Source organism: Hyposmocoma kahamanoa, unplaced genomic scaffold (assembly GCF_003589595.1).
Source record: "Hyposmocoma kahamanoa isolate Upper Pololo Valley unplaced genomic scaffold, ASM358959v1 99555, whole genome shotgun sequence".
NCBI classification, from domain to species: domain Eukaryota; kingdom Metazoa; phylum Arthropoda; class Insecta; order Lepidoptera; family Cosmopterigidae; genus Hyposmocoma; species Hyposmocoma kahamanoa.
The window spans coordinates 12,179-21,988 of NW_020655947.1; the positions used below are offsets into that span (position 1 = coordinate 12,179).

The 9,810-nt window shown below is 49.4% G+C and overlaps 3 protein-coding genes across 3 annotated transcripts; 2 read left to right on the forward strand and 1 right to left on the reverse strand.

Annotated features, from left to right (window-relative positions):
- The first annotated feature begins 544 nt into the window (after nt 1-544).
- LOC113239111 (translation initiation factor IF-2-like) lies at nt 545-1,907 on the forward strand. Its single transcript, XM_026475975.1, has 2 exons — nt 545-555; nt 1,265-1,907. Exons 1-2 carry the CDS (start codon nt 545-547, stop codon nt 1,905-1,907), a joined length of 654 nt encoding a protein of 217 aa, XP_026331760.1.
- A 533-nt stretch (nt 1,908-2,440) lies between these two features.
- Nucleotides 2,441-3,124, forward strand: LOC113239112. Its single transcript, XM_026475976.1, has one exon. The coding sequence runs from the start codon at nt 2,441-2,443 to the stop codon at nt 3,122-3,124; it is 684 nt and encodes a 227-aa protein (XP_026331761.1).
- A 5,141-nt stretch (nt 3,125-8,265) lies between these two features.
- LOC113239113 lies at nt 8,266-9,698 on the reverse strand. The gene is made up of 2 exons (XM_026475978.1): nt 9,114-9,698; nt 8,266-8,292 (listed from the first exon to the last, which is right to left on the reverse strand). The coding sequence occupies exons 1-2, from the start codon at nt 9,696-9,698 to the stop codon at nt 8,266-8,268; spliced, it is 612 nt and encodes a 203-aa protein (XP_026331763.1).
- Between the last annotated feature and the right edge of the window lie 112 nt (nt 9,699-9,810).

Consider the following 9,810-nt stretch of genomic DNA (forward strand, 5'->3'; position numbering starts at 1 on the left):
TCTAGTAATAGGTTTTTTATCATCTGAGTTAGGTGGAGAATTTAGTGCCTGCCTCTTACCAGGTCTCGTAGTGACATTAGGATTAAAACGCACTGGCGTATTATCATTGTTGCCTTGTTTCTTCGTGCAGAGCAAACACGTCCAATCCGCAGCACCACTAATAGAAGCACCTCCACGGTTATTCGTTATCACAAGGCACGCTTCGTGAAATGCCTTACTGCACTTGATGCATACCACGTAACAATCATCTTGTAGATCCAACGTACAGCAACCCCAAACGATGTCAGGACCATCAGTATCAGCCATTGTCGAAAGTTTTTTTTTTTTTTTAATGTAGATTGCGAAGTAGGAGCTATTTGTAACACGTATTTCTTTCTCAAGTATCCTCAAATTATTCCGTGTATGCGTAGCACTTCGCAGATCCACCCGTAGCTCGGCCAAGTTGGTTGTAGTCGTTCTCTTTGTAGACGATACCGGCGGAGCACGACGTGTTGTCTCGCTCTAAACTCGCTAGGGGAGCACCTTACGGTCCTACTGTTCAGGTATGACAAGGAGGTACCGATAATGGCCAGTGGATAGTTGTAGACAGCTCGAAAACCAGTCGTGCGAGACACCGGTAGGCCAGGGTACGGTCCATATGCGAGAGGTCTTGCAGTGTGGTCGATCACAATTAGGAATGACCAGCGACCAAGACACGGGAACCACACACAAACGCCGTTGCACAGGGGTCTTAACACTGGTTATGCTTGAAAAATTAGCATGGACACGTCTATTCACTGTGGTGTCGAACACCTAATCACCCACTATAATAATATAATCGTTGGTATGCCCTTTAATAACTTTCTGTAGCAACTTGAATGCAATACGTATCGTTGGGAACGAAATTCCGTGTTTCATTTAAGAGAGAATTTCTCAAATATAATCGCAGTTGCCTCGCTCTTTGTGATTTCAGTGATAAGAATATCCCCTTTGACACCAAGAACCATTAATTTAATCGTTAGTATACTCTTCATGAAGTCTCGACAGGACTTTGAAAACCAGCCGTTTTGTGGGTGAAAAATTCGTTCTCAGCTATGAAGTATTGATAGATTTTCTCAAAAAGCAGAGTGTTTGCCCAGTTTGTAATGACATTTATGCTAAGAACTATCTCTTGTGCAGTGGAATATAATAATACATTTGTTAGTATGCCTTTCAATAACTTTCTGTAGCAATTTTTTTATTTTTTATTTTTCATTGCGAACGAATTTCCGTGTTCGGTTGTCAGAGGACAACCGCCGCATGAGGGGGCAACTGGCAGCCCTGGAGACGGAGGTGAAGGCTCTGAGGGGAGCCTACTCCTCCGCCGCGGCCAGGGCCAAGTCGCAGGCAGCGCCGCCGAAGAGCAGCTCCTCGGAGCTGCACGACGAAGTCATGGGGGCGATCAACGACCTCAGGCGGGATATGTATGCCACCATGAAAAACATGGTGGACGCCCGCCTGGGCGATATAGAGAGGCGCCTCCCGGCGGAAAACCTGCGGCCCCCGCTGGGCTGCAGAGGAGGAGCGCCCCCGTTGCGGCACCGGCCGCCCCCGTTCTAGCGCTGGCTGCTCCCAGAGCGCCTCGCTCTGCAGCGGCCCTGGAGCCGACCGCGGGCCCCTCCCCGGCCCGTGATGCGCCTGCCGGCCCGAGGCCTAAAAAGGTCAAAAAGGCCACAAAGCCGACGGCCTCCGCCGCCCCATCCGTGGCGGCCCCCGCTGCCCCCGTCGCCCCGGGGACGGCGGCCCCGGTGGCGACCACGGAAACCCCGTGGTCGCAGGTCCTTGACCGTAAAGCCAAGAAGGCCGAGAAGGCGGCTGCTACGACGGCCCCCAAGCCCAGGGCCCTCACCACCCCGAAATCATCGGCGGTGGTAATCACAGTGAGGTGATCGGGGGGCTGGCCATGGTGTCGCGGCCATCGAAAACCGCGGATTTGAAGGTCGTCGGTCTCGATGAGACGGCGACACCCGAAAAGGTGCGGGACGCGGTGGCCGCGAAAGGCCAATGCCCCTCCTCGGAGGTCAGCGTGGGGACTGTGAGGCACGACCCCAACGGGAGGGGGTCGGCCCTCGTTCGCTGCCCGGTAACGGCAGCACAGCTGGTGGTGGCAGCAGGCCGCCTACAGATGGGCTGGACCTCCGCTGGGGTCCAGGTGCTGGAACCCCGCCCCATGCGCTGCTATAAGTGCATGGGGATCGGCCACACCAAGAAGAAGCGCCCTGTGCTTCAGGTGTAGCCAGGAGGGCCACCAGGCCGCCAGCTCGGTGGCGCCCAAGTGCACCGTGTGCACGTCGGCACGCAGGCCGGCGGAGCACATCATGAGGGGGCTAACGTGCGCCCCCCCGCCTAGTAGAGGTAAGGTGATGGGGGCGACTAGCCCGCTCCCCACCAAAGCCAGTGAGGGCGCAACAATGGAGCACTAATGCATATACGTCCGGATCCATTAGTGCTCCAAGTGAACCTCAACCACTCCGCCAGGGCACAGGACCTCCTGTGTCAAACCATGGCGGAGTGGGAGATTGACGTGGCGGTGGTCGCCGAGCCCTACTTTGTTCCCCCCAGGGGGAACTGGGCCGGCGACCAAATTTCGACGGTGGCTATAGTGGCGAGTGCGGCCGGCCCTTCTCTGGTGGTGAAGGAGCGCGGAGCCGGGTACATCATGGCGGGGTGGGGAGAGTTCACCCTAGTAGGGGTGTATTTCTCCCCTAACCTCGCCCTTGCCCGGTTCGAAGCGTTCCTGGAGACCCTGGAGAGGGCGGTGAGGAGGGCCGCACCGACGCCGGTGCTGTTGGCAGGGGACCTCAACGCGAAGAGCGCAGCTTGGGGTTCCCCGGTGGCCAACAGCAGGGGGCCGATGTTGGTGGATTGGGCGGCGGCCTTAGGGCTGTGCGTCCTCAATCGCGGCCAGACACACACTTGCGTGCGGCGAAATGGGGGGTCGATCGTGGACGTCACGTTCGCGACCCCCTCGTTAGCCGCACGCGTGTCTGGCTGGGAGGTGTTGGAGGACGCGGATGAGGGTCTCCACAACGCCGCCCGTGAGGACATCCACCACGGCCCTGGGGGGGGGATTCCCCCGATGGGCACTCACCCGCCTGGATTGTGAGCTTGCAAAGGAAGCAGCCATAATCCAGGCGTGGTGCCCCCCCCCACCGGCTACCGTCGGAGTGGAGCAGAGGGCGGTCAGGTTCCGGGATGACCTGACCGCCGTCTGCAGACGGGCCATGCCCAGGGTAAGGAGGACCCTGGGCAGGAAGAGGGTATACTGGTGGAGTACGGAGATAGAGGATCTCCGCACCGCCAGTATCGCGGCCCGCCGGGCCTACGGCAGATGCCGCCGCAGGAGGCAAACCACCGAGGAGGAGGAGAGACTCCACAGCGCCCTTCGGGGTGCGAGGGACGCCCTGAAGGGTGCGATAGGACGAGCCAAGGACTCTGCGAACGAGGAGTTCTTGGCCGTCCTGGACGCGGACCCGTGGGGGAGGCCGTACAAGCTTGTGCGCGACAGGCTGTACGGCACTTCCCCCATGGAGTCACTGGAGCCGGACCTTCTCCGGGGGGTGGTGGAGGGGCTATTTCCTGCCCCGCCACCCTTCGCCCCCCCAGTCATGGCTCCTCCCAATAGAAGGAAGGGGGGCACATAGAGGACCTCCCCCCGGAAATAACCGAGGGGGAGATGGACTGGGCGGTGGAGCGGTTGCGGGGCCGGAAGAAGGCCCCTGGCCCGGACGGGGTGGCAGGGCGGGTATTAAGTCTGGCCCTCAAGCACCTCAGGACCCGCCTGAGGCAGCTCATGAACGAGTGTCTGAGGTCGGGAACCTTCCCGAGGTGCTGGAAGGAGGGCAGACTCGCCCTAATACCCAAACCGGGCCGGCCTGCGGACTCTCCCTCGGGGTACCGGCCCCTCGTCCTACTGGATGAGGTGGCCAAGATCCTGGAGCGCATAATCGCCTTCAGGATCAAAACCCACTTGAGGGAGAGAGGCCCCGAAGTGTCACAGCGTCAATTCGGGTTCAGGGAGGGACTATCCACCCTGGACGCCGTGGAGGCGCTGCGACACTTCGTGGAGGAGGGTGGCGCCAGAGGAGAGGGTGTGGTGGCGGTGTCCCTGGACATCGCCAACGCATTTGGGACCCTCCCCTTTGCCGCCGTCAAGGAGGCGCTGAGGTACCACAACATCCCGGGGTACCTCAGCCGTCTGGTGGGGCACTACTTAGAGGAAAGGGTGGTGCTCTACCAGACGAGGGAAGGTGGGCGCATGGAACGTCCGATGAGGTGCGGGGTGCCCCAGGGATCTGTAGTAGGCCCTCTACTATGGAACCTGGGGTATGATTGGGCGCTCAGAGGCGAGCTGCTCCCTCGGACGGCCACCATCGCATACGCGGACGATGCGATGGTGGCTGCCCGGGGGCCCACCTTCCGGGAGACGGCCCGAAGAGCCTCAACGGCGGCGGATCTGATGATCCGCCGCATAGAATCGTTGGGGCTAAGGGTCGCCGTGCCGAAGACGGAAGTGGTCGTCTTCGGCGGGAGGGGAGGAGGTTGGGTAGTGCCGGCGGGCGCCCACATCTCCATCGCCAGGGAGATGGTCCCGGTCAAGGCTCAGATCAAGTATCTGGGTCTTGTCCTGGACCGGCGGTGGAAATTCGGGGAGCACTTTCGACCGCTCGCTCCCCGAATAGTGGGCGCCGCCTCTGCGTTGGGCCGGCTACTGCCCAACCTCGGAGGGCCGGGAGCCCCGTGCAGGAAGTTGTACTCCGGAGTAACCCGGAGTATGGCACTGTACGGGGCTCCCGTGTGGTGTGGGGCCTTATCAGCGGCAACGAGGGCGCTGCTGAGAAGTCCCCAGAGGGTGGTCGCCTTGCGGATTTACAAAACATTTTATTGAATGAATTTTTATTAAGTTCAATTTAATATTAATTATTAATATAAATTAGAATAAACTAAACCATATTAATTAGTACTGCAGTCTTATGTCTGTTTGGAATTTTTCATTAGAGGAAATACTGGATCCCAATCTGGTGGTACGGAGAAACCATCTTCCCTGTTGAAATTAGGATTTTTTTTTAATTTCAATGGCCTCTCGTAGCATCCTGGGTAGATAACGGACTTCTTTTGCAAGGACCTGGGGTTTGTCAAACTTCATTGAATGTGTAGGTTTATCCATGACATGCTCGCAGACTGCAGACTTGTTTACGCGACGGTGTTTGACATCAGCTATATGTTCTTTGACGCGGGTACAAATACTTCGCTTTGTTTGTCCAATATAAGAGAGACCGCACTCACAGTCAAGCTTGTAAACTCCTGCATCCTGTAAGGGGATGTTAAATTTCACGGGTCTCAGGAACTGAGAAATCTTCCTCAGGGGCTTGAAATAGGTATTGATAGATGCGCGCCTGAGGACTCTTCCGATCTTGTCTGTAACACCTCTCACGTAAGGTAAGATGGCAGGTCTTCGCTCGACTGTTGGTGGTTTCACACGGGGCCTGTGGCATTAGCGTAGAATCTTGAACTTATTCGCATGTAGGACTTGCTTTATATGTTGAAGTTCCCCTGCCAGATGATTGCTGTCGCAGGCACCATGTGCTCTCTGAAACAAAGATTTGCCCACGGTAGCTAACTGGCTAGAATGGTGATGGGAATTACTATTGAGATACCTATCTGTATGGGTTTTTTTTCGAAATACAGTATGGCCTAAGGTGTTATTAGGGTTTCTTTTAATTAAAACATCTAAGAAAGCTAAAGTACCACAATTCTCTTGTTCCATAGTAAATTGGATCTTAGTACTAAAATAATTAAGATGGTCCAAGAAAGAAGGTATGCTATCTTTAGGTAATATTGTGAAAGTATCATCAACATACCGTTTGAAAATCTTCGGTCTAGCTGGGGCCATGGGTAAAACTCGCTCCTCGAAGTCTTCCATGAAAATATCGGCAACAACGGGAGATACCGGGGAGCCTATTGCTATACCGTCAATTTGTAGGTAAAATTTATTTATTTATTTAAACTTTATTGTACAATACACTAAAGTACAAATGGCGGACTTAATGCCATAAGGCATTCTCTACCAGTCAACCATTGGGCCAAAAAGAAAAAAAAACACAATAGGTTGGTGCTACACTTAAACAAGAAGAACAATATACTAGAAAACTAATCGATAATTTGTATGGTATAAATAAATAACATGCTATAAACATACTTATTATGCATACATAATAAACTTACATATATATATTATAATAATAAATAATATGATATATGTACCCAAAGCAACATTATACAGTGTCTTAATTTTGACTATTGTCAAACAGATGCTTGCGCAACATGCGCTTGAAAGATAATTTGGTCTGAGATTGTCTTACACGAAGCGGGAGCGCGTTCCAAAGACGAATTGCATGAAGGGTAAAAGAATTAGACAAAAAATCAGTGCGATGAGAAGGAATAGAAAGCTTAAGGCTACGGGAAGATCGAAATTCACAACCCGGCCGAGCGTTTTGAAATTGAAATGAACATTTAAGATAATCAGGTGCAGCCGGGTCGAACAAGATGGAGAAAAGTGTGGTTAAAATTCTTAAGGACCTGCGTTCACGGATGGGAAGCCAATTTAGTTGACGACGAAAAGCAGAGATGTGGTCATACTTCCGCAGACCAAAAATAAACCTAATGCAGTTGTTAAGAAGACGATCTAATCTATTCAATAAGGTTTGAGAGATGTTACTGTAACACACGTCAGCATAATCAATCACAGGCAACACTAGAGCTTGAACAAGGAGAGTTTTGGTTTTAATTGGAAGAAAGTTCTTAAATCTGTAAAGAGCTCTTATAGTGTCTGTAACCCTACGACAAACGTCAGACACCTGGGAATCCCACGTAAGGCCTGTGTCAATAATAAGCCCCAGGTTCTTTACCTGATTTGACAGAGGAATCACTACGTTCTCAAACATTATTGGTGGCACGCACGACAGATCACAAGACGAAAAAAGGCGTGAGCTTCCAAGGATGATGGCTTGACACTTAGAAGGGTTGACATTGATACCAAACTTTTGGGACCAAACCGAGACGCGATGAAGGTCATCATTAATTAATACAATTGCATCACTTATGCCAGCGACATTAACCTCGGTATAAAGCTGCAAGTCGTCGGCATACAGGTGGTAAGAACATTTGATGCTGGACGTAATCAGATTTATGAAAATAGAAAACAAGAGAGGAGAGAGAATTCCGCCCTGAGGTACCCCGGAAGTGAGTTTACACCATTCTGAGAACGAGCGATCAATACGAATCGCTTGTTGGCGATCGCGGAGATAAGAAGAGAACCATTGAGCTGCCGTTGAAGAGATGTTTAGGTGGTCTAAGGTAGCAAGGAGAAGGTCATGATCCACGGCGTTGAATGCATTGGAGAAGTCAATTAGGACCAGCACAGTAAGTAGAGTACAGTCCATGCCCCTCCTTACATCCTCAACAATCTTTAGCAATGCAGTAGAAGTACTATGACCTGGTCGAAAACCTGATTGAAATGGAGAAAGGATATTGTTTGAGTAAACATAGGCAGACAATTGTTTGTGAACGATAGCCTCTAAGACTTTGGAAAGAAAAGGAAGAATTGAGATGGGACGGTAATGCTTGAGGAGACTGGGGTTAGTAACTTTTGGAAGAGGGATTACATGAGCATTTCGCCACAGAGAAGGAAAAGCCCCAGTCGTCATCGAGAAATTAACTACGTGCGTGATAATAGGGAGTATACATTCTAAAATACACATAACCATAATTCTACTTACGTCATCGTGCCCAACAGCATTAGATTTGATTGACAAAACCACTTTCCTGACCTCATCTTCAGTTACTGAGGTGAAAATAAATACAGAATTTGAAATTTTGGGCAGTGCTCTAATAAATGCAATACTTTGTTGTTTGGTGTTGGTGTCCAAAGTTGCAGTTTTGGCAAAGTGAGTATTCAGCTCATTTAAGGAGAAGGAAGAAGTTATATTGTACGAAATTTGCGGTTTACCTACACCAATCAGAGAAAACGTTTAAGGATAAATACAAAGTGTACCTACTGAACGCACAAAACCAAGACACAATTTCTTAATTGCTATTTATTTTTACTTACCAAATGGTTTTCTACGCTCGGCATATGCGACACCTGCGGCAGTCAGTTCCTTTGCTTGTTAGATTTTTCTCCTTCTTTTCTTTTTACTTTTTTACAAGCTTGATTACCGGGTTTCAGGTGGGGATCTTATCGTTTTGTTATTTTAATTTTAGTTGTTTTTCTCTCTGCAATATAAACATATTTACAATTAATTATTGGGAATCAATATTGTTTCATTTTAATTCATTATTAATACATCAATGTTTATTATAAATTCAATTTATATAATAATATAATGGTTTGGAAAATACTTACCCAAATGTTTATATTGAAAAAATGCATTACGAAAGTGCACTATTCTGCTGCGTCATACACTCCGGCGAGCGACGCGAGCGTCGGTTTGGGTATGCAAGAGATACGCATCGGAACAGGTTGTTACCTATCAAAAAGTCACCCACACCCGCACCCCGCTTCGATCTCCTGTATCGTCCGCGCGGGCGCCACACTTCACAAAACTAGACATTATCCATTTATTATCATTTACGTATTTCTATATAGTTATATGTACAACATTGTTATATTTATATTTATTATTGTATTATTATTACTATTTCTATTACTCTCGTAGGTTTGCTATCTCTTTAGGTTTACTTCTTTTTCGATTTTATTATCATTGTCAGTGACTCACTCGCCCGGGCTTGCTGAAAATCAGTGCCACGACACGGTAAACAAACCGGTTGTGGCTAAAGCTGAGCAAGTCCCGTTTGCACTAGTCGCGACACGCATGACGATGAATTACCTGCATATTTTGTATTATTATTGTTCCTCAATGTCCTTTTGTTTTTATTATTATTTTTGTTTTTTGTTTATATGCGTGTTTGTGATTGTGCAATAAATGGCTTTCTATTTCTATTTCTATTTCAATGGATTTTAGGAATTTCCAGGTGTTAACGGGGGAAGAATGTAAAATATTTTCATAAATATGTTTACGTTTGGCTGCTCTTACCATCTGATTACACCTATTTCTTGCTGCTTTAAAACAGAGCCAATTTTCCTCACATCGGTCGCGTTTGTATTTCCTAAACGCACGATCTCGTCTTGTCATTGCAATACGGACTGCTCGAGTTATCCACGGCGCAGGAGGGCGCTTAAGTTTGACAGATCGAATTGGCGCGTGAGTGTCAAAAAGTTTCAGAACTGCGGAGTTTAGTGAAAACACCGCCTCATCGACTGTTGATGCTGACAACGTAGGGCCCCAATCAAAAGCCTGCGCGTCCTTTTTTAACACTTCCATGTCAAGTCTCGCGAAACTACGTAGTTCAATTGTAACAGGCTGAGCCTTAAGTGGCTTAATTTTGTAGCTCAAGTAAATGAGGTCATGACGTGAAAAACCTGGTGCCAAAAATTGTCCAGCCTTGCCCACGTGATCAATAGAGGAGGCAAGTATAAGATCTAGCCAGGTATCCGACGCGTCTACGTTGTGATGAGTAGGCTCAAGAGGTAGAACGGTTAGAGCTACAGATTCAATCACTGCTTTCAAAGAACGAGCTCTCATGCTGTTTTTCATGAGGTCGGTATTAAAATCGCCCATGATTATTTGATGAGTGTATTCAGCACTAAGAGATGAGAGTAAAGTTTCGAACGAAGAGAAGTACCTAATCTATAGAAGGAGGACAGTAAACAACCCCTAGAGCCACTTTTAT

Bases quoted from the DNA above. Each gene is read 5' to 3' on its own strand.
- LOC113239113 (XM_026475978.1), bottom strand. From the start codon at position 9,698: ATGGGCGATTTTAATACCGACCTCATGAAAAACAGCATGAGAGCTCGT. The intron at 8,293-9,113 runs GTAAGAGCAGCC...TTTATATTGCAG, and splicing joins GAAATAGGTGTAATCAGATG to AGAGAAAAACAACTAAAATT.
- LOC113239112 (XM_026475976.1), top strand. From the start codon at position 2,441: ATGCATATACGTCCGGATCCATTAGTGCTCCAAGTGAACCTCAACCAC.